The 24,051-nt window shown below is 55.8% G+C and overlaps 1 protein-coding gene across 2 annotated transcripts in view; it reads right to left on the reverse strand.

Moving 5' to 3' along the window:
* Positions 1 to 24,051, reverse strand: part of aldh1l1 (aldehyde dehydrogenase 1 family, member L1) — a 154,468-nt gene that overhangs the window by 12,637 nt on the left and 117,780 nt on the right. For both annotated transcript variants that reach the window (XM_086002160.1, XM_086002161.1), the window contains 8 exons: positions 20,883 to 21,033; positions 19,339 to 19,409; positions 18,085 to 18,190; positions 17,082 to 17,169; positions 13,945 to 14,038; positions 10,112 to 10,211; positions 7,667 to 7,765; positions 2,841 to 3,006 (listed from right to left, as the gene is read on the reverse strand). In XM_086002160.1, coding sequence (XP_085858286.1) covers positions 2,841 to 3,006; positions 7,667 to 7,765; positions 10,112 to 10,211; positions 13,945 to 14,038; positions 17,082 to 17,169; positions 18,085 to 18,190; positions 19,339 to 19,409; positions 20,883 to 21,033 — 875 coding nt within the window. The remainder of the gene's footprint in view (positions 1 to 2,840; positions 3,007 to 7,666; positions 7,766 to 10,111; positions 10,212 to 13,944; positions 14,039 to 17,081; positions 17,170 to 18,084; positions 18,191 to 19,338; positions 19,410 to 20,882; positions 21,034 to 24,051) is intronic.

Genomic DNA, 24,051 nt, shown 5'->3' on the forward strand with positions numbered 1-24,051 from the left:
GGGTTAATTGGTCTTAAGCAAAATCACAAAAGAGGTGATTGCGAATCGGCAGCCCAGCTTTACACCTCGCCCAAATTTATTTTCCAATTTATCTCCCTCGAAGGTTGCTTGAGATTTTGGGATGTCCCAGCCAAGCTCAGGGCTGCAAGTCTCAGCCGTGGATCAGTGGCAGCTCTCTCTCTCTCAGTCTCTCTCTCTCTCTCTCTCTCTGTCTCTCTCTCTCTCCCCCTCTCTCTCTCAGTCTCTCTCCCTCTCTCTCCCTCTCTCTCCGTCTCTCTCCGTCTCTCTCTCCCTCTCAATTCAATTCAATTCAATTCAATTCAATTCAAATTGCTTTATTGGCATGACAAGATGCATCTTATGTTGCCAAAGCACAGAAGTACATGTGTGATTGACCACATAAACACTGATCTAGACAAACAGTGTATAGACAAGTATACCCATGTATACATAGCTATATGCACATATAATATGCATATAATCATCACTGGTTGTCCCTCTGCTTGTGGCAAGCTGTAACATAGTTTGCCGCTATAGTTACACATTTTCTCTGTTCCCCCAATAGATATGGGAGTTTTTGGACGTCATTCAAATTTTTGAATTCAGGGCATATTTTTGTGAATTTTGGGTAGAAATTCTCCCTCATGTCCTGATAGTTTCCGCAAGTTGTGAGGAAGTGCATCTCTGTCTCCACCACTCCCTGACTGCAGTGAGAGCATATCCTGTCCTCTCTTGGCAGCCGGGTCTGCCTGTGTCTGCCTTTTTCGATGGCCAGGCTATGTTCATTAAGTCTGTACATAGTCAAGGTTTTTCTCAGTTTGCTATCCTTTACCATGGTCAGGTATTCAGCCATGGTGTATTGTCTGTTTAGGGCCAAATAGCAATCGAGTTTGTTTTGGGTTTTTGTCGTTTCTGTCCAATAGGTCAAGTATTTTTCCTTTTGTTTAGTGATAATTGTGTTGGGTTGAATTCTCTGTGCTAGGGTGTCACTGTCCTGGGGCTGGTTATTATTATTAGTGTTGGTAGTTACTTCACTGAGTCCCAGGACTAGTTGACTGAGGGGACTCTTCTCTATGATCATCTCTTGGCATTTCAAGGTATCATAATCCCTCTCTGTCTCTCTCTCCCTCTCTCTGTCTCTCTCTCCCTCTCTCTCTGTCTCTCTCTCCCTCTCTCTGTCTCTCTCTCCCTCTCTCTCTGTCTCTCTTCCTCTCTCTCTCCCTCTCTCCTCTCTCTCTCCATCTCTCGCTCCCTGTCTCTATCTCTCTGTCTCCCTCTCTCTCTGTCTCTCTCTCTCTCCCCCTCTCTCTGTCCCCCTCTCTCTCTCCCCCTCTCTCTCCCCCTCTCTCTCTCCCCCTCTCTCTCTCTCTCTCGCTCCCTCTCTCTCTCCCTCTCTCTCTCTCACTCTCTCTCCCTCTCTCTCCCTCTCTCTCTTTCTCTCACTCACTCTATCTCTCGCCTCTGCATCAGGAGGCTGTGGGTTCAAGCACCACTCCAGGGACATGAGCACATAATCCAGGCTGACACTCCAGTGCAGTGCTGAGGGAGCGCCGCAATGTCGGAGGGCAGTACTGAGGGAGGGCCGCACTGTCGGAGGGGCAGTACTGAGGGAGGGCCGCACTGTCGGAGGGGCAGTACTGAGGGAGCGCGTAATGTCGGAGGGGCAGTACTGAGGGAGGGCCGCACTGTCGGAGGGGCAGTACTGAGGGAGGGCCGCACTGTCGGAGGGGCAGTACTGAGGGAGCGCCGTAATGTCGGAGGGGCAGTACTGAGGGAGCGCTGCACTGTTGGAGGGTCATTATTGAGGAAGCGCCGCACTGTCGGAGGGACAGTACTGAGGGAGCACTGCATTGTCGGAGGGGCAGTACTGAGGGAGTGCTGCAATGTCGGAGAGACAGTACTGAGGGAGCACTGCACTGTCGGAGGGGCAGTACTGAGGGAGCGCCGCACTGTCGGAGGGGCAGTACTGAGGGAGCGCTGCACTGTCGGAGGGGCAGTACTGAGGGAGCGCTGCACTGTCGGAGGGTCGGTACTGAGGGAGCGCTGCACTGTCAGAGGGGCAGTACTGAGGGAGTGCCGCACTGTCGGAGGGGCAGTACTGAGGGAGCGCTGCACTGTCAGAGGGGCAGTACTGAGGGAGCGCTGCACTGTCAGAGGGGCAGTACTGAGGGAGCGCTGCACTGTCGGAGGGTCGGTACTGAGGGAGCGCTGCACTGTCAGAGGGGCAGTACTGAGGGAGCGCTGCACTGTCGGAGGGGCAGTACTGAGGGAGCGCCGCACTGTCGGAGGGGCAGTACTGAGGGAGTGCCGCACTGTCGGAGGGGCGGTACTGAGGGAGCGCTGCACTGTCAGAGGGGCAGTACTGAGGGAGTGCCGCACTGTCGGAGGGGCAGTACTGAGGGAGCGCTGCACTGTTAGAACTGCTGTCTTTCGGATGAGACATTAAACCGAGGCCCTGTCTGCTCTCTCGGGTGGACGTAAAAGATCCCACGGCCACTATTACAGAGAAGAGCAGGTGGGGAGTTCTCCCCGGTGTCGTGGCCAATATTTATCCTTCAAATCAACATCAGTAAAACAGATTATCTGGTCATTAACACATTGCTGTTTGTGGGAGCTTGCTGTGCACAAATTGGCTGCTGCTTTTCCTACATTACAACAGTGACTCCACTTCAAAAAGTACTTCATTGGCTGTAAAGGTCTTTGGGACGTCCTGAGGTCGTGAAAGGTGCTATAGAAATGAAAGTTCTTCCTTTTCTTTCTCACACAACACTCATACAGGCAACAAGGGCCCCGGATACTGAAATTATTCATTGTGTGAATCTGGTGCTGGGACCACCTACCAGGCCTGGGTACCTGCTTCCCTCCGTAAGCCAGTGTGGCCCCTTCCTTCACCCCCGTAGCGCAGTACTCAATCAGCTTGTCCAGGTGGGCCTTGTGGTTCTGAGGCCCATGGTCTGTTGACCTGTCCAAGGGGTCACCAATCTTCATTTTCTTCACCTCCTCCATCTGTGAGGGAATGAAAACAAGCAATAAAGATAGAAATGAATTGCATTTATGTAGCACCTTATTACTGCCCCTCCGACAGGGCAGCGCTCCCTCAGTACTGCCCCTCCGACAGTGCGGCGCTCCCTCAGTACTGCCCCTCCGACAGTGCAGCGCTCCCTCAGTACTGCCCCTCCGACAGTGCAGCGCTCCCTCAGCACTGCCCCTCCGACAGTGCGGCACTCCCTCAGTACTGCTCCTCTGACAGTGCAGTGCTCCCTCAGTACTGCCCCTTTGACAGTGCAGTGCTCCCTCAGTACTGCCCCTCTGACAGTGCAGTGCTCCCTCAGTACTGCCCCTCTGACAGTGCAACGCTCCCTCAGTACTGCCCCTCCGACAGTGCGGCGCTCCCTCAGTGCTGCCCCTCCGACAGTGCAGCGTTCCCTCAGTACTGCCCCCTCCGACAGTGCAGCGCTCCCTCAGTACTGCCCCTCCGACAGTGCGGCGCTCCCTCAGTACTGCCCCTCCGACAGTGCGGGGCTCCCTCAGTACTGCCCCTCCGACAGTGCAACGCTCCCTCAGTACTGCCCCTCCGACAGTGCGGTGCTCCCTCAGTACTGCCCCTCCGACAGTGCAGTGCTCCCTCAGTACTGCCCCTCTGACAGTGCAGCGCTCCCTCAGTACTGCCCCTCCGACAGTACAGTGCTCCCTCAGTACTGCCCCTCTGACAGTGCGGTGCTCCCTCAGTACTGACCCTCTGACAGTACGGCGCTCCCTCACTACTGCCCCTCCGACAGTACGGCACTCCCTCAGTACTGCCCCTCCGAAAGTGCAGCGCTCCCTCAGTACTGCCCTCCGACAGTGCGGTGCTCCCTCAGTACTGCCCCTCCGACAGTGCGGCGCTCCCTCATTACTGCCCCTCCGACAGTGCAACGCTCCCTCAGTACTGCCCCTCCGACAGTGCGGCGCTCCCTCAGTACTGCCCCTCCGACAGTGCGGCGCTCCCTCAGTACTGCCCCTCCGACAGTGCGGCACTCCCTCAGTACTGCTCCTCTGACAGTGCAGTGCTCCCTCAGTACTGCCCCTCTGACAGTGCCGTGCTCCCTCAGTACTGCCCCTCTGACAGTGCAGCGCTCCCTCAGTACTGCCCCTCCGACAGTACAGTGCTCCCTCAGTACTGCCCCTCTGACAGTGCGGTGCTCCCTCAGTACTGACCCTCCGACAGTATGGCGCTCCCTCACTACTGCCCCTCCGACAGTGCGGCGCTCCCTCAGTACTGCCCCTCCGACAGTGCAGCGCTCCCTCAGTACTGCCCCCTCTGACAGTGCCGCGCTCCCTCAGTACTGCCCCTCCGACAGTGCGGCACTCCCTCAGTACTGCTCCTCTGACAGTGCAGTGCTCCCTCAGTACTGCCCCTCTGACAGTGCAGTGCTCCCTCAGTACTGCCCCTCCGACAGTACAGTGCTCCCTCAGTACTGCCCCTCTGACAGTGCGGTGTTCCCTCAGTACTGACCCTCCGACAGTATGGCGCTCCCTCACTACTGCCCCTCCGACAGTGCGGCGCTCCCTCAGTACTGCCCCTCTGACAGTGCAGTGCTCCCTCAGTACTGCCCCTCCGACAGTGCGGCGCTCCCTCAGTACTGCCCCTCCGACAGTGCGGCGCTCCCTAAGTACTGCTCCTCTGACAGTGCAGTGCTCCCTCAATACTGCCCCTCTGACAGTGCGGTGTTCCCTCAGTACTGACCCTCCGACAGTATGGCGCTCCCTCACTACTGCCCCTCCGACAGTGCGGCGCTCCCTCAGTACTGCCCCTCTGACAGTGCGGTGTTCCCTCAGTTCTGACCCTCCGACAGTATGGCGCTCCCTCACTGCTGCCCCTCCGACAGTGCGGCGCTCCCTCACTACTGCCCCTCCGACAGTGCGGCGCTCCCTCAGTACTGCCCCTCTGACAGTGCGGTGTTCCCTCAGTACTGACCCTCCGACAGTATGGCACTCCCTCAGTGCTGCCCCTCCGACAGTGCGGCGCTCCCTCAGTACTGCCCCTCTGACAGTGCGGTGTTCCCTCAGTTCTGACCCTCCGACAGTATGGCGCTCCCTCACTACTGCCCCTCCGACAGTGCGGCGCTCCCTCAGTACTGCCCCTCTGACAGTGCGGTGTTCCCTCAGTACTGACCCTCCGACAGTATGGCGCTCCCTCACTACTGCCCCTCCGACAGAGCGGCGCTCCCTCAGTACTGCCCCTCTGACAGTGCGGTGTTCCCTCAGTTCTGACCCTCCGACAGTATGGCGCTCCCTCACTACTGCCCCTCCGACAGTGCGGCGCTCCCTCAGTACTGCCCCTCTGACAGTGCGGTGTTCCCTCAGTTCTGACCCTCCGACAGTATGGCGCTCGCTCAGTACTGCCCCTCCGACAGTGCGGCGTTCCCTCAGTACTGCCCCTCCGACAGTGCGGCGTTCCCTCAGTACTGCCCCTCCGACAGTGCGGCGCCCCCTCATTACTGCCCCTCCGACAGTGCAACGCTCCCTCAGTACTGCCCCTCCGACAGTGCGGCGGTCCCTCAGTACTGCCCCTCCGACAGTGCGGCGCTCCCTCAGTACTGCCCCTCCGACAGTGCGGCACTCCCTCAGTACTGCTCCTCTGACAGTGCAGTGCTCCCTCAGTACTGCCCCTCTGACAGTGCAGTGCTCCCTCAGTACTGCCCCTCTGACAGTGCAGCGCTCCCTCAGTACTGCCCCTCCGACAGTACAGTGCTCCCTCAGTACTGCCCCTCTGACAGTGCGGTGCTCCCTCAGTTCTGACCCTCCGACAGTATGGCGCTCCCTCACTACTGCCCCTCCGACAGTGCGGTGCTCCCTCAGTACTGCCCCTCCGACAGTGCAGCGCTCCCTCAGTACTGCCCCTCTGACAGAGCGGCGCTCCCTCAGTACTGCCCCTCCGACAGTGTGGCGCTCCCTCAGTACTGCCCCTCCGACAGTGCGGCACTCCCTCAGCACTGCCCCTCCGACAGTGCGGCGCTCCCTCAGTACTGCCCCTCCGACAGTGCGGCACTCCCTCAGTACTGCTCCTCTGACAGTGCAGTGCTCCCTCAGTACTGCCCCTCTGACAGTGCAGTGCTCCCTCAGTACTGCCCCTCCGACAGTACAGTGCTCCCTCAGTACTGCCCCTCTGACAGTGCGGTGTTCCCTTGGTACTGACCCTCCGACAGTATGGCGCTCCCTCACTACTGCCCCTCCGACAGTGCGGCGCTCCCTCAGTACTGCCCCTCTGACAGTGCAGTGCTCCCTCAGTACTGCCCCTCCGACAGTGCGGCGCTCCCTCAGTACTGCCACTCCGACAGTGCGGTGTTCCCTCAGTACTGACCCTCCGACAGTATGGCGCTCCCTCACTACTGCCCCTCCGACAGTGCGGCGCTCCCTCAGTACTGCCCCTCTGACAGTGCGGTGTTCCCTCAGTACTGACCCTCCGACAGTATGGCGCTCCCTCACTACTGCCCCTCCGACAGTGCGGCGCTCCCTCAGTACTGCCCCTCTGACAGTGCGGTGTTCCCTCAGTTCTGACCCTCCGACAGTATGGCGCTCCCTCACTACTGCCCCTCCGACAGTGCGGCGCTCCCTCAGTACTGCCCCTCTGACAGTGCGGTGTTCCCTCAGTACTGACCCTCCGACAGTATGGCGCTCCCTCACTACTGCCCCTCCGACAGTGCGGCGCTCCCTCAGTACTGCCCCTCTGACAGTGCAGTGTTCCCTCAGTACTGACCCTCCGACAGTATGGCGCTCCCTCACTGCTGCCCCTCCGACAGTGCGGCGCTCCCTCAGTACTGCCCCTCTGACAGTGCGGTGTTCCCTCAGTTCTGACCCTCCGACAGTATGGCGCTCCCTCACTACTGCCCCTCTGACAGTGCGGCGCTCCCTCAGTACTGCCCCTCTGACAGTGCGGTGTTCCCTCAGTACTGACCCTCCGACAGTATGGCCCTCCCTCACTGCTGCCCCTCCGACAGTGCGGCGCTCCCTCAGTACTGCCCCTCTGACAGTGCGGTGTTCCCTCAGTTCTGACCCTCCGACAGTATGGCGCTCCCTCACTACTGCCCCTCTGACAGTGCGGCGTTCCCTCAGTACTGCCCCTCCGACAGTGCGGCGTTCCCTCAGTACTGCCGCTCCGACAGTGCGGCACTCTCTCAGTACTGCCCCTCCGACAGTGCAGCGCTCCCTAAGTACTGCATTCGGAGTGTCAGCCTGGATCTTGTGCTCAAGTCTCTGGAGTGGGACTTAGAATCCACAAGCGTCTGACTCAGAGGCGAGAGAAAGAAAGACTTGGATTTCTCCAGCGCCTTTCACAACCACCGGACTTTCCAAACGCTTTACAGCCAATGAAGTACTTTGTGAAGTGTAGTCACTGTTGTAATGTAGGAAACGCGTGAGCCAATTTGCTCACAGCAAGCTCCCACAAAGAGCAATGTGATAATGACCAGATCATCTGTTTTTGTTATGTTGGTTGAGGGATAAATATTGGCCCCAGGACACCGGGGAGAACTCCCAGAGAGAGAGAGCTACCGGCTGAGCCATGGTCTACAGGGAGTTGGGTTTGATCGGCCGAATGGCACAGTCTTCCTCCGCACTGTCGTAATGGATATCTGATGCTGAATGTCGTTCAGAACCGAAGGGGGGGGAAAACTGTAAGACTCACCACTTTGTGTAGAAACTGATCGTGGATCGATTCTTCGACAAAAAGCCGTCCGGCCGCGATACAGTTCTCTCCCTTGTTGAAGAACACAGCCCCCATCCCCTGGGAAGACAAAGCAAGGGTTAAATGTAACGTAACGTTATTATTCGTTCTCGGGGTATGGATGACGCGGTTCGGTCGGCATTTATTGCTCATCCCCAGTTGCCCCAAGTGTCTACCACATAGAGTCACATGTGGGCCCAGACCGGGTGAGGACGGCAGGTTTCTTTCCCTGAAGGACATCAGTGAACCGGTTGGATTTTTACGACATTCCGACATCTTCATGGTCACTTTTACTGATCCCGGCTCACGAATGACCAGATTTATTGAATTCTATTTCACAATTTGCCCTTCTGCGATTTGAACTCAGACCAATTCAGTACTCGTCTGACCAATGAATTACTAACGGTTATTACTACATTAACCACTAGACTACATTATGGCCCTGTCCTGTTATTTTTTTCTCTCATGTCTATGCTACTGTGACAGATTCAGGAAGGAACTCTCCCTCGCGCCCTCCCCCCTCCCCTCCTCTCCCCCCTCGAGCAGTGGGTGTGTGACGAGACTCCCAGCAAAGGTTACTATCGCTGTGTCGTCAGAGGAGATGGATATATATACACTGAGGCCGATGTTCCTCGAGGTCCATTCTGGGAAGGGGTCTAGTGTGGGGCGGAACTTCAGTCCATCCGTTGACCACAAGATACTTGTGGACGAGGAAGGCCATTTGGCCCATCTTAATCCATCCATCCAGAAGTAACGGAGAGTGTTGATGAGGATAATGCGGTGGATGTTGTGTATATGAACTTTCAAAAGCAGTTTAATAAAGTGCCACACAATAGACTTGTGAGCAAAATTGAAGCCCATGGGATTAAAGGGACAGTGGCAGCGTGGATACAAAATTGGCTAAGGGACAGAAAGCAGGGAGTAGTGGTGAAGGGTTGTTTTTCAGACTGGAGGGAAGTGTACAGCGGTGTTCCCCAGGGGTTGGTATTAGGACCACTGCTCTTTTTGATATATATTAATGACCTGGACTTGGGTGTACAGGGTTTCATTTCAAAGTTTGCAGATGACATGAAACTTGGAAATGTAGTAAACAGTGAGGAGGATAGTAGCAGACTTCAGGAGGACACAGACAGACTGGTGAAGTGGGACAGTTGGAACTAGACTGTTCACAAACTCGGCATCCTATTTGACCCTGAGCTGAGCTTCCTACCCCATATCTTCTCCATCACTGCCTACTTCCATAACATCACCCATCTCCGCCCCGCCTCAGCTCATCCGCTGCGGAAACCCTCATCTATCTATACCTTTGTTGCCTCCAGACTCGACTAGTAGCCAGTCACAATGTATGAACCTGGACAGTTGATTGTCGACAGGCTGTTTCTCCAAGGGGTGCATCGCGGGCCAAGCCTGTTCCTGTCCTCATCCGACATCCACATACGCACTTTTCCAATGGGGGTGACTGGGTAGTAATCAGGAGCAGGAACCCTGGCTGATTTTACCCCTTCCCACTCCCCATTCATTAATCCAGAGCTGCTGAGGTCAATTGCAGCCCAACACACCTCAGATCAGCTCAGCCTGGGGGCTGAACCTGGTGAGTCCTGTGTCTGTACGGCCGAGTACAACACCAGGCAGCCAGATGTACCAATCGGAGCCTGGGCGGGGGAAGCGGGGCGGGGGGAGCGGGGCGGGGGGAGTGGGGCGGGGGGGAGCGGTTTGGGGGGACGGGGCGGGGGGATGGGGGGAGTGGGGCGGGGGAAGCGGGGCGGGGGGGCGGGGGGAGTGGGGCGGGGGGAGTGGGGCGGGGGGGCGGGGGAAGCGGGGCGGGGCGGGGGGAGTGGGGCAGGGGGAGTGGGGCGGGGGGAGCGGTTTGGGGGGACGGGGCGGGGGGATGGGGCGGGAGGAGTGGGGGTTCAGGGGGACGGGGCGGGGGGGCGGGGGGAGTGGGGCGGGGGGAGTGGGGGTTCAGGGGGACGGGGCGGGGGGGTGGGGGGAGTGGGGCGGGGGGCGGGGGGAGTGGGGCGGGGGGGAGCGGTTTGGGGGGACGGGGCGGGGGGATGGGGCGGGAGGAGTGGGGGTTCAGGGGGACGGGGCGGGGAGTATTGTGATTAGGGTGGTCAGGTCTGTCTCCAGCCCCTATTATTCACTCGGATCGGGAAGTGTTGCCTTCTAGAGGGGGGTAATTTTACCCAGCGTGCAGGGGAGGATCCCACGGGATGGGATGGATCTGCGGTTTCACATCCCGCCCAATATTGCTCTCCAAAGACTTCAATGGAGAGTAAGGTTGGGCGGGGTGTAAAACCGGAGCTCCACCCCATCCCGTGGGTTTCCAGATGGGGGCGTTGGGTTAAAATTACGGGCAATAGCTCCAAATGCTTCAGAGCACCGATTGTGGGCTATTCTCCTTACCGTGCGCACTGCCTTGTCTAAGTCGCAGTCGCTGAAGATAATGAGTGGCGATTTCCCGCCCAGCTCCAGAGACACTTTCTTCACATTAGCCACCGCACAGCTACAGAGAAAAAAACAGCACAATTTACAATCTGGGGCATGACCACTTCGATATTGAAATTCTCATCCTTGTGTTCAGCTCGCTCCTCGCACCCTCCCTATCTCTCGAACCTCCTCTAGCCCGACAACCCTCCCAGATCTCCGCGCTCCTCCAATTCTGGCCTCTGGCGCTTCCCCGAATTCCATCGCTGCGCCATTAGCGGCCGTGCCTTCGGGGCAGCCGAGTGTTGGATGAGCTGAAGTTTAGGGAGGGTGGGGGGGCGGCCCGGAGAGTGTGGGGATGGTCGGGAGGGTGGGGGGCGGCCCGGAGAGTGTGGGGATGGTCGGGAGGGTGGGGGGCGGCCCGGAGAGTGTGGGGATGGTCGGGAGGGTGGGGGGCGGCCCGGAGAGTGTGGGGATGGTCGGGAGGGTGGGGGGCGACCCGGAGAGTGTGGGGATGGTCAGGAGGGTGGGGGGCGGCCCGGAGAGTGTGGGGATGGTCGGGAGGGTGGGGGGCGGCCCGGAGAGTGTGGGGATGGTCAGGAGGGTGGGGGGCGGCCCGGAGAGTGTGGGGATGGTCGGGAGGGTGGGGGGCGACCCGGAGAGTGTGGGGATGGTCAGGAGGGTGGGGGGCGGCCCGGAGAGTGTGGGGATGGTCGGGAGGGTGGGGGGCGGCCCGGAGAGTGTGGGGATGGTCGGGAGGGTGGGGGGCGGCCCGGAGAGTGTGGGGATGGTCAGGAGGGTGGGGGGCAGCCCGGAGAGTGTGGGGATGGTCGGGAGGGTGGGGGGCGGCCCGGAGAGTGTGGGGATGGTCGGGAGGGTGTGGGGATGGTCGGGAGGGTGGGGGGCGACCCGGAGAGTGTGGGGATGGTCGGGAGGGTGGGGGGCGACCCGGAGAGTGTGGGGATGGTCGGGAGGGTGGGGGGTGGCCCAGAGAGTGTGGGGATGGTCGGGAGGGTGGGGGGCGGCCCGGAGAGTGTGGGGATGGTCGGGAGGGTGGGGGGTGGCCCAGAGAGTGTGGGGATGGTCGGGAGGGTGTGGGGATGGTCGGGAGGGTGGGGGGCGGCCCGGAGAGTGTGGGGATGGTCGAGTCTGGAGGTGACAAAGGCTTTTCCGACCCTTTTCAACCAGCAGCGAAAATCCCGAGTGAGAAAAGGTCACTGAGCCCATCGGCCCCACACCTTCCACAGCCAATGCCTGACCATCCTCGCAGGGATTCCTCCTGCCCCTCCACATTTGGTGGACTCCTAATTTAAGGAATGTGGAAGGTGGGGAGGGGGTGGGGGGAGGGGGAGGGGGAGGCTTTCGATTCGGCCATGCTATCGGCAATGCTCCTGCATCGCCTGCCCAACGAAGGAGCGAGCGAAGCCACGTTAACACTGGTCACTTGGCACCAAGCTGAAGCTCTCCGCTCTCCTGTGGTAGCCAGCTCATAGCCTGTCGGGCTGGGAGGAGCAGGAACCGGAGGGGGGACCTGAGGCTGCAGGGCGGGGGAGGGCGGGGGTGTGGGGGGGGACCTGAAGCTGGAGGGCGGGGGTGGGGGGGGTCCTGAGGCTGGAGGGCGGGGGTGGGGGGGGAACCTGAGGCTGGAGGGCGGGGGGACCTGAGGCTGGAGGGCAGGGGTGGGGGTGTCCTGAGGCTGGAGGGCAGGGGTGGGGGGGGTCCTGAGGCTGGAGGGCGGGGGTGGGGGGGGCGGAACCTGAGGCTGGAGGGCGGGGGTGGGGGGGGGAACCTGAGGCTGGAGGGCTGGAGGGCAGGGGTGGGGGTGCGTGGGGTGGGTGTAAGGTACCGGATTGTTTTGGTCATTGCAAGGTCATGGACCTTTGACTCTCTGGCTAATGGAAAACCCAACCTGTAAATTAATCACCGGCCTGCGCCTGCTTCAGGGAATGGACAGAGAACAGAAAATGGTCATAACTTTAGACACTGCGACAAAACAAACGACAGATAGATTTTTGAATATTGAGAGAATCAAGGGATATGGGGATAGTGCAGGAAGTGGAGTTGCGGTCGAAGATCAGCCATGATCTTATTGAATGACGGAGCAGGCTCGAGGGGCCGAATGGCCGACTCCTGCTCCTAGTTCTGATGTTCTTGAGAGGCCCTGTTTATGGTCATCAGAAGCCATCACTGTCAGCTGTGGTTCAGTGGGTCTCAACTCTTTCTCTTGCCGCTGACTCAGAAGGCTGTGGATTTGGAACCCAAGGTCAAAAATTGAAAAAAATATATTTTGATTCCCCACAGGGAATAGAGTGGCAACTTCCTTAGGCCATTTATGTCTTTGGGATCTCCAGGCAGCCTAACCTGTTCCCAGTAGGTGTACGATCTGCTGGGCCTTCAGGGGAGAGTGGGGCAGTATTCCTGGGGGAGCCCTGAAACAAGCCCAGACACTAATCCACAGACGTCTGGGGATGTAGTGGGACTGGGCTCATGAAACACCGACCCCTCCGGATGCACAATCTGTGGGGTATCTGACAAATTGTGACCCCCCTTCCCCACCAGAATCATGCTGCACTGCTACCCCCGCCCTGCCCCCCACCCAGATTCTGAGGGGGATTGACAGGGTAGATGCTGAGAGGTTGTTTCCCCCTGGCTGGAGAGTCTAGAACCAGGGGTCACAGTCTCAGGATAAGGGGTCGGCCATTTAGGACTGAGATGAGGAGGAATTTCTTCACTCAGAGGGCGGTGAATCTTTGGAATTCTCTGCCCCAGAGGGCTGTGAATGCTGAGTCGTTGAGTATATTCAAGGCTGAGATCGATTGATTTTTGGACTCTCGGGGAATCGAGGGATATGGAGATCGGGCAGGAAAGTGGAGTTGAGGTCGATGATCAGCCATGATCTTATTGAATGGCGGAGCAGGCTCGAGGGGCCGAATGGCCGACTCCTGCTCCCAATTCTTATGTTCTAATGTTCTTGTTTACTACGCCTTTCGTTATATTGACCTGGATCAAGTCTTCTCTCTTAGTCACGAGATTATGCCCTAATAGGCTGAGTTGGATTCAAACAGCACACCCAGAGGTGAAAGGCATTAAGGCATCATCAATAAAATTGGTCAATGGAAAAGTTACTCTTTATAATTCATTCTCGGGATGTGGGCGTCGCTGGCAAGGGCGGCATCTATTGCCCATCCACTAGTTGCCCCAAGAAGGTGGTGGTCGGCCGCCTTCTTGAACTGATGCAGGTTTGATACAAACTGAGGGTCTCGCTCGGCCACTTCAGAGGGCGGTTAAGAGTCAACCAGGTTGGTGTGGGACTGGAGTCACCTATAGGCCCAGACCGGGTGAGGACGGCAGGTTTCCTTCCCTGAAGGGACATTTGTGAACCAGTTGGGTTTTTACGACAATTTGACAGCTTCATGGTCACTTTTACTGATCCCGGCTTTTTATTCCCAGATTTATTTTAAACTGAATTCAAATTCTCAAACTGCCCACGGTGGGATCTGAACTCAGGTTCTCGGGATTATTAGTCCAGACCAATGTCCCCCGTATTCCGCGCGGCCCGCCTCCCCCAATGCGCGGTCCCTCCAATGAAAAAGCCGGTGAGCGGCCCGCGCGGGCCCTCACAGCCCACTGCGCAGCCGCACGTGCACGCATCTTAGCGGCAACTCTGGTCCAGTAACATAAGCACTACACTCATTGGCTGTGACACGCTTTGGGATGTCCTGAGGTGGTGAAAGGTTTCTGGAGAAACCCGAGTCTCTTTCTATCTTTAATGAAGTAACGATGATTTGTTGGTCACAATCTGTTTACCGCACCTTTTCATGATTTGTTTCCCCACTGGAGTTGATCCAGTGAACCCGAGCTTTCTCACATCCGGATGGTCAGCGATTCTCTGTCCAATCAACGAACCTGTGAGGCAGAAAACGAATCTCTCAGAGCAGAACGAAACCCCGCCAGAGCCAGGCAACGCAAGCAGACGCGAAGGTTAGAACTGGTCACTGGTCCAGGAGACCTCGCTTTGGGAAAATGAGGGGCTAACAAATCTTTCTTTGTGATGGGGAAGCAGGAGACCCTTCACAATGATTATTGAAAATAAAAGGTGTCAGCCTTGACTCGCCTCTGAGTCAGAAGGTCGTGGGTTTGAGCCCCACTCCAGAGACTCGAGCACAAAATCCAGGCCGACACTCCAGTACAGTACTGAGGGAGTGCTGCACTGTCGGAGGGTCAGTACTGAGGGAGCGCCGCACTGTCGGAGGGGCAGTACTGAGGGAGCGCTGCACTGTCAGAGGGGCAGTACTGAGGGAGCGCTGCACTGTCGGAGGGGCAGTACTGAGGGAGCGCTGCACTGTCGGAGGGGCAGTACTGAGGGAGCGCTGCACTGTTGGAGGGGCAGTACTGAGGGAGCGCCGCACTGTCGGAGGGGCAGTACTGAGGGAGCGCTGCACTGTCGGAGGGGCAGTACTGAGGGAGCGCTGCACTGTCGGAGGGGCAGTACTGAGGGAGCGCTGCACTGTCGGAGGGGCAGTACTGAGGGAGCGCCGCACTGTTGGAGGGGCAGTACTGAGGGAGCGCTGCACTGTCGGAGGGGCAGTACTGAGGGAGTGCTGCACTGTCGGAGGGGCAGTACTGAGGGAGCGCTGCACTGTCGGAGGGGCAGTACTGAGGGAGTGCTGCACTGTCGGAGGGGCAGTACTGAGGGAGTGCTGCACTGTCGGAGGGGCAGTACTGAGGGAGCGCCGCACTGTCAGAGAGGCAGTACTGAGGGAGCGCTGCACTGTTGGAGGGTCAGTACTGAGTGAGCGCCGTACTGTCAGAGGGGCAGTACTGAGGGAGCGCTGCACTGTCGGAGGGGCAGTACTGAGGGAGCGCTGCACTGTCAGAGGGGGCAGTACTGAGGGAGTGCTGCACTGCCAGAGGGGCAGTACTAGAGAGCGCCGCACTGTTGGAGGGGCAGTACTGAGGGAGCACTGCACTGTCGGAGGGGCAGTACTGAGGGAGTGCTGCACTGTCGGAGGGTCAGTACTGAGGGAGCGCCGCACTGTCGGAGGGGCAGTACTGAGGGAGCGCTGCACTGTCGGAGGGTCAGTACTGAGGGAGCGCCGCACTGTCGGAGGGGCAGTACTGAGGGAGCGCCGCACTGTCGGAGGGGCAGTACTGAGGGAGCTCCGCACTGTCGGAGGGGCAGTACTGAGGGAGCGCCGCACTGTCGGAGGGGCCGCCTTTCACATGAGACGTTAAACCAAGGCCCCGTCTGCTCTCTCAGGTGAACATAAAAGATCCCACGGCCACTATTTTGAAGAAGAGCAGGGGAGTTCTCGCCTGTGTCCTGGGGCCAATATTTATCCCTCAGCCAACATCACTAAAAACAGATTATCTGGTCATTTTTCTCATTGCTGTTTGTGGGAGCTTGCTGTGTGTAAATTGGCTGCTGTGGTTTACAACAGCGACTACACTTCAAAAGTACTTCATTGGCTGTGAAGTGCTGAGAGACATCCTGAGGTCCTGAAATGCACTGTAGAAATGCAGATCTTTCTTTCTTGTAAGTCGTCCCTCCAACGCTAGGGTTTAATCTCAGTTAAAGCTGGCTGACTGACCTTTTACTGCTGACCCACAGGAAGATTCCAGCCATGTTTATTTTTAGCTGTTTTGAGCAGCTGCCTAGCTGCACATGTCTCGGTTGTTTAGGCCTCCCGCTGAACGCCAAGCTACTGCCCCCTGACTGGGTGGCTTTCTGTGTACGCTGTGTGTCCTACTGCCCCCTGACTGGGTGGCTTTCTGTGTGTGCACTGTGTGTCCTACTGCCCGCTGACTGGGTGACTTTCTGTGCGCACTGTGTGTCCTACTGCCCGCTGACTGGGTGACTTTCTGTGTGCGCTGTGTGTCCTACTGTCCCCTGACTGGGTGGCTTTCTGTGTACGCTGTGTGTTCTACGGCCCCCTGACTGGGTGGCTTTCTGTGTGCACTGCGTGTTCTACGGCCCCCTGGCTGGGTGGCTTTCTGCGCTCTGTGTGTCATACTGCCCCCTGACTGGGTGACTTTCTGTGTGCGTACTGTGTGTCCTACTGCCCACTGACTGGGTGGCTTTCTGTGCGCACTGTGTGTCCTACTGCCCCCTGACTGGGTGGCTTTCTGTGTGCGTACTGTGTGTCCTACTGCCCCCTGACTGGGTGACTTTCTGTGTGCGCTGTGTGTCCTACTGCCCGCTGACTGGGTGACTTTCTGTGTGCGCTGTGTGTCCTATGGCCCCCTGACTGGGTGACTTTCTGTGTGCACTGTGTGTCCTACGGCCCCCTGACTGGGTGACTTTCTGTGTGCACTGTGTGTCCTACTGCCCGCTGACTGGGTGACTTTCTGTGTGCGCTGTGTGTCCTACTGCCCGCTGACTGGGTGGCTTTCTGTGTGCACTGTGTGTTCTACGGCCCCCTGACTGGGTGGCTTTCTGTGTGCACTGTGTGTCCTACTGCCCGCTGACTGGGTGACTTTCTGTGTGCACTGTGTGTCCTACTGCCCGCTGACTGGGTGACTTTCTGTGTGCGCTGTGTGTCCTACTGCCCGCTGACTGGGTGACTTTCTGTGTGCGCTGTGTGTCCTACGGCCCCCTGACTGGGTGACTTTCTGTGTGCACTGTGTGTCCTACTGCCCCCTGACTGGGTGACTTTCTGTGTGCACTGTGTGTCCTACTGCCCGCTGACTGGGTGACTTTCTGTGTGCGCTGTGTGTTCTACGGCCCCCTGACTGGGTGGCTTTCTGTGTGCACTGCGTGTTCTACGGCCCCCTGACTGGGTGGCTTTCTGTGCTCTGTGTGTCATACTGCCCCCTGACTGGGTGACTTTCTGTGTGCACTGTGTGTCCTACTGCCCCCTGACTGGGTGACTTTCTGTGTGCACTGTGTGTCCTACTGCCCCCTGACTGGGTGGCTTTCTGTGCGCTGTGTGTCCTACGGCCAGCCTACCTGCTCCTGGCAGGATGTTCACCACACCCTTTGGGAATCCAGCCTTTGCCGTGAGCTCCGCAAATTTCAAGGCCGTCAAGGGAGTCACCTGTCGGAGTGAATCAGATGTTCCCTGCATCAATAACAATTCTCTGAGGTGCCTTACCCATCCTGCACACCTCACCCATCGTCCCCAAGCCCGAGCCCAAATCACTTACACAGCCATTCTGCCCACAGGCCTCATCCTTACCTGGACCCTCGCCCCAAAGCCGCGCTCAGCCACCTTGTCCATGGACATCACCCAGATGCCAGGCCGTGAACGGGCCTGGAACACCGAGTAAGTCTGTTTACTTCTAAGGAATTTGGGGGGAGGGGAGATCTATCAGAAAGTTGTGTCAACTTTTCAGCAACTATGCGACCCATTGGGACGAACCTACTGGGAATGGTTACCTCACGGCTACTGAGAGGTGGACTCGGGACTAATGTCTTTAACACTCAATGTATTTGGGGTCCTGAGGTGAGTTGTCTAGCCGGCTGCCCCGGTTCACCGTGCCAGAGGTTCAAACCCGTGACCTTCCCGGTGTGTATGGCTCAGGCTTTGGGGAAGTTCCTGTGATGAAATATTCCATTCATCACTCATTGGTATTCTCTGCCTGTGACTGTGGTTGGTTTCAGTTTCATTTCCCTTACCTCAGTTCCGTTTCCTCACCATTGTATTGTACTGTGTGTAGGGCTCCGCCCATACCTGGCCCCTATGTAAGCTGGCCCAGCCTGCATCACATCCAGTACGGCAGACCTCTGGATGGAAGATACCTCTCCTCTGTGTGTTACCTTCTAAGTCAATAAAAGCCTTGTTTTGTTTCGCTAACATCGAGTCTCGGATTTATTGAGGCACATCAGTTCCCAATCCGGTTATTCCATATCCCAAACACTGCACCAATGTTGGGTACTGGCTGGCTATTCTTATAGGACAGTAACAACAATTCTGCCGTATGCTTGTAAAGGTGTGAGGTGGCCAACTTGCCTGTGCCGGCTTCAGAACCACGGTGTTACCGGCAGCAAGGCAGGCTGCGGTCTTCCATGCCAACATCATGAGGGGATAGTTCCACGGGATCACGATGCCACACACCCTGTTTTAATAGAAAACCAAGAGTGAACCGTGGGTCTGTATCATTGTAAACATCTCACAACTAACCAGAAAAAACTACAGTGTCAGCCGTGGCTCAGTGGGCAGCACTCTCACCTTGGAGTCAGAAGGTCGTGGGTTCGAGCCCCACTCCAGAGACTTCGGCCCATAATCCAGGCTAACACTCCCAGTGCAGTACTGAGGGAGCGCCGCACTGTCAGAGGGGCAGTACTGAGGGAGCGCCGCACTGTCGGAGGGGCAATACTGAGGGAGCGCTGCACTGTCGGAGGGGCAGTACTGAGGGAGCGCCGCACTGTCGGAGGGGCAGTACTGAGGGAGCGCTGCACTGTCGGAGGGGCAGTATTGAGGGAGCGCTGTACTGTCGGAGGGGCAGTACTGAGGGAGAGCTGCACTGTCGGAGGGGCAGTACTTCAGATGAGACGTTAAACCGAGGCCCTGTCTGCTCTCTCGGGTGGATGTAAAAGATCCCGTGGCACTATTTGAAGAAGAGCAGGGGGAGTTCTCCCCGGTGTGCTGGGCCAATATTTATCCCTCAACCAACATCACTAAAACAGATGATCTGGTCATTTATTCCCAACCACAGCAGTTTGAGAATTTGAATCATTTCAATAAAAACTGGAAATAAAAATCTGGTAGCAGTAAAAGTGACTCTAATGGGTTGTGGTTAAAAACCCAATGGTTTATACTGGAGTCATGAATAGGCCCGGGCGGGTCAGGGCAGCAGGATCCCTTTCCTGAAGGACATCAGTGAACCAGTTGGGTCTTCCTTCAGTTTCACGGCCATTTTCCTGGTGCCAGGAATTTATTGAATTCACTTTAACAATTTACCATGGTGGGATCTGAACTCACGACCTCTAGGCTACTGTACCAGTAACAAAGGGGCAGAGAGCTGGTAGAGGGGAGAGTTCAAAGGTGAGGGCTTGCTGCATTCATGATCAGCTGGCTATGATAATGATAAGAGTTTTGGCATCAATTGGGGTCTTGCTAACCCCTGTTCACCGTACACTCTGTCCTGAGCCCCTTTACTGCCCATTGCTACAGTGGGGCTGGGCTGAAGTTGCACACTAGGCCTCACGTACTCCTCCCCCTGGAAAATAAAGATCAGTGCCCAGGTGTAGGTCAAACTCTTACCCAATCGGCTCCCTCTTAGTAAAGGTTAAGTTGCGATTTGGCCGAGCTTGGTTAATGGGGATGGTGCAGCCCTGCAGAGAGAGGGAGAGGCAGCGTTAGTGGCTCAACAAACCGTCCCCCGCACAAACTGGGGCAGGTATACAGGTGTGTACAGCCCTGCAGAGAGAGGGAGAGGCAGCGTTAGTGGCTCAACAACCGTCCCCCCACAAACTGGGGCAGGTGTACAGGTGTGTGCAGCCCTGCAGAGAGAGGGGGAGGCAGCGTTAGTGGTTCAACAACCGTCCCCCCACAAACTGGGGCAGGTATACAGGTGTGTACAGGTGTAGAGAGAGGGAGAGGCAGCGTTAGTGGTTCAACAAACCGTCCCCCGCACAAACTGGGGCAGGTATACAGGTGTGTACAGGTGTAGAGAGAGGGGTAGGCAGCGTTAGTGGTTCAACAAACCGTCTCCCCCACAAACTGGGGCAGGTATACAGGTGTGTACAGGTGTACAGAGAGAGGGAGAGGCAGTGTTCGTGGCTCAACAAACCGTCTCCCCCACAAACTGGGGCAGGTGTACAGGTGTGTACAGCTGTGTGCAGCCCTGCAGAGAGAGGGAGAGGCAGCGTTAGTGGCTCAACAAACCGTCCCCCCCACAAACTGGGGCAGGTGTACAGGTGTGTACAGGTGTACAGGTGTGTGCAGCCCTGCAGAGAGAGGGAGAGGCAGCGTTAGTGGCTCAACAAACTGTCCCCCCCACAAACTGGGGCAGGTGTACAGGTGTGTACAGGTGTGTGCAGGCGTACAGGTGTGTGCAGGTGTACAGGTGTGTGCAGGTGTACAGGTGTGTGCAGTGTGTACAGGTTTGTGCAGGTGTGTGCAGGTATACAGGTGTGTGCAGGTGTACAGGTTTGCGCAGATGTACAGGTGTGTGCAGGTATACAGGTGTGTGCAGGTATACAGGTGTGTGTAGGTGTACAGGTGTGTGCAGGTGTACAGGTGTGTGCAGGTGTATAGGTGTACAGGTGTATAGGTGTGTGCAGGTGTACAGGTATGTGCAAGCATACAGGTATGTGCAGGTGTACAGGTGTGTGCTGGTGTACAGGTGTGTGCAGGTGTACAGGTGTGTGCAGTGTGTACAGGTTTGTGCAGGTGTGTGCAGGTGTACAGGTTTGCGCAGATGTACGGGTGTGTGCAGATGTGTGCAGGTGTACAGGTTTTTGCAGGTGTACAGGTGTGTGCAGGTGTACAGGTGTGTGCAGGCATACAGGTGTGTGTAGGTGTACAGGTGTGTGCAGGTGTACAGGTGTGTGCAGGTGTATAGGTGTACAGGTGTGTGCAGGTGTACAGGTATGTGCAAGCATACAGGTATGTGTAGGTGTACAGGTGTGTACAGGTTTACGCAGGTGTACAGGTGTGTACAGGTGTGTACAGGTGTGTGCAGGTGTACAGGTGTGTGCAGGTGTACAGGTGTGCAGGTGTACAGGTGTGTGCAGGTGTTCTGTGAACCATGTGTAGGTCTGCAGAAGGTAGTTGAGGAGCTGCCGGTAAAGACCGCCACAAACCTGAATCTTGTCGCACCATCCGGCGAAGTAGCGGAATGTCTGGATGGACATGCCCACGTGGGTTTTCAGTGCCAGTGTGTAAACGGCGCCCGAGTCGATGGCTTCAATTGTTGCCAGTTCCTCCTGGTGCTGCTCCATCAGGTCCGCCAGCCTACATGTCAGGAGAATTCAGATGCCACAATCAGTCCGAATTTCAATTCAGGCAGCGACCACCATCCGTGAGTGCAAGATTTAATAAACTGCTTATAATAACATTTATCTACATCTCTAAATAACTGGGCCGAGCTAATCAATGGGGATTTGACTTGGGTTTTCCCACTCGCCAGCTGTCTCTTATCCCCTCCTCTTCCCCGGGGTACAGCCGCTCTCGGACACGCGACCCAAGGGACCGCTCTCTCATTGAGAGTCTGGGCACTATAAATGTTCATCCCACCCCTGAGCTCGCTGACCTACATTGGCTTCCAATCCGGCAACGCTTCGAATTTAAAATTCTCATCCTTATTTTCAAATCCTTCCATGGCTTCACCCCTCCCTAACTCTATAGCCTCCTCCAGCCCCACAACCCTCCACAACCTCCGCGTTCCTCCAATTCTGGCCTCTTGAGCATCCCCGATTATAAATCGCTCCACCATTGGCAGCCGTGCCTTCAGCTGCCTGGGCCCTGAGCTCAGGAATTCCCTCCCTAAGCCTTTCCTCCTCTCTACACCTCCTTTAAGATGCTCCTTGTGTCTAAGTGTGTCAGCTGTGGCTCAGTGGGCAGCTCTCTCTAGGTGGGAGGGACTAGGAGTGAGCAGGTGCTGCTGGTTGCTTGACTGCTGCAGGGAGTTGGAGTGAGTTTGTAAATTGTTGGTGGTGGGGTTTTTTGTTTTCAAGGCCTTTTTGATCTTTAAACAGCAGCCACATGGCTCCTGAGGGGCCGGGAGTGCCGGGCCCCTCAGAGAACAATGCTCCCAGGATGAATTTAATCAGGGGAGAAAATGTTGGGGGAAGGGAGAAAAAAGGCCCAAAGATTTGGGCCGGGAGCCCAGGAGGTTTGGAAAAGAAAACACGGTGGTGGTTCAGTGCGAGGATAAGGAGATACGAGCTTGGGATATTATCCAGGCGGTACATGAGGACTGCGGTGAGGGAAGCTGCCTTGCCTGCCGACCAAAGCCAAATGTTGGGTTCGAGGTGACGGTTGTTGTGTCTGTGTATCATAAGACACAGACTGCAGGAGAACGGTACAACAGGTGTTTACTCAACGTGGCTCACACGGGAACTGATCTGTACAGATTACTACTCAGTGCTATATACAAGTGTGGTCACTGCCGGTACTGCAGTATACATGAGCTGTAAAAGATAGTTCCCCCTGTAATGATATCAGCAAATAGTGATGGTATTTGCCTGATTGATTACTTATGCCTGACCAGCAGAGGGCATGTGAGAGACAAGCAGTTTAGTTTTACTTTCGTTTTAGATGGATCTCTAAGATGGTGTCTCCTGTAATGCTGTTAACTGAGTTGAACATACTTTAGATAAAAAGACATCTCTTTCATGAATGTGTCGTCATTGAACCCACATACAAATCGATACATGGTGTCAGAAGTGATTGAAAGAGATGAAGAGGAAAAATCTGAAGTTAAATCAGCTCTCCACATATTAGCAAGCCAAAAGAGAATATCGTTACTTACCATTGGAGAATAGCTAACGAAGTGAAAAAATGGAAGGTTTACACCCACCGGCGAAGCTTCAGTTGACAGGTAATGTGGCTGAAAATTGGAGAAGGTTCAAACAACGTTTGGAATTGTATTTAGCGGCAATAGGAGCTGACGAGAAAAGCGATAAAATGAAAGCGTCAGTGTTCTTACATGTCGTGGGTGATGAAGCGCTGGAGGTGTATAATAACTTCACATTCGCTGCTGATGGAGACAAAATGAAGCTAGATAAAATAATGGAACAGTTTGAGGCCTACTGCATACCTAAACGTAACGTGACGTTTGAGAGGCACAGATTTTTCACATGTGTACAGAAAACGGGTGAGACTATTGATCAGTATGTGACTGAACTGAGAAACCGAAGCAAAACATGTGAATTTGGGGGACTGACAGACTCGCTGATAAAAGACAGACTGGTGTGTGGTATTCCAGATAATGGTCTAAGGGAAAGACTGCTAAGAGAGCAAGATCTAGACCTGGGAAAAGCCATAGCACAGTGTAGGGCTACAGAGACTGTGAAGTCGCAGGCAAAGGAGCTGTTCAGTGAGAGTAGCTGCAACGTGGATGCAGTGAGTAAGAACGGATACAAACTGTTTAACAAAAAGAGCGCCAATGTGAAAAAAGAGGCGTGGCCAGCGAACAAAAATGAAAGGGGCAATCGAAAGTCATGTGGTCGATGCGGTACACAGCATACACCAAAAAAGTGTCCAGCATATGGTAAAAAATGCAATAGTTGCAACAAAAACAACCATTATGCCCGTTGCTGTAAGAACCAAGCGCAACAAAGCAAGGTCCATGCAGTAGATGAAAGCGAGATAGAGGAGTTCAATGTAGATGTTGTGTCTGAAAACAAAGAAGAAAAAAGAGACTGGATGTTGACACTAAAAGTGAATGACATACATATTCCATTTAAATTGGATACTGGAGCACAAGTTAATGTGATATCAGAGACTGATTTTAAGAAAATTAGACCCAGACCAAAGATACATAGAATAAAAGTGAAAGTGACAGGATACTCAGGTACTGATATACCAGTGAAAGGAAGATGCATTGTCAAAGTAACACACAAGGACAGAGAGCACACGCTAGCATTAATCGTGGTGCCAAAGGATGTGCAAGCCATACTAGGTTTAAAAGCCTGTGAGAGACTGAACCTGGTAAAGAGAGTCCTCGTTGTGGAAAGCGAAGGAGAGACAGTCTATGATGAACTCATGAAAGGGTACAATGACCTATTTAAGGGTCTAGGCTGCATTCCAGGAGAACACACGATCAGAGTAGATAAAAGTATGCCAACGGTGATACATCCATGCAGAAAAGTTCCGTTTGCTCTTCAAAAGCAACTGAAGGCAGAGTTGGACAGGATGGAAAGCCTGAACGTGATTCAGAAGATAGATGAGCCAACTGAGTGGGTGAGTTCCCTCGTCGTAGTGGACAAAAAGAATGGAAAGCTCAGAATTTGCCTGGATCCAAGAGAT

Source organism: Somniosus microcephalus, chromosome 11, assembly GCF_052327205.1.
Source record: "Somniosus microcephalus isolate GS21.2 chromosome 11, FLI_Smic_1.0, whole genome shotgun sequence".
Lineage (NCBI taxonomy): Eukaryota > Metazoa > Chordata > Chondrichthyes > Squaliformes > Somniosidae > Somniosus > Somniosus microcephalus.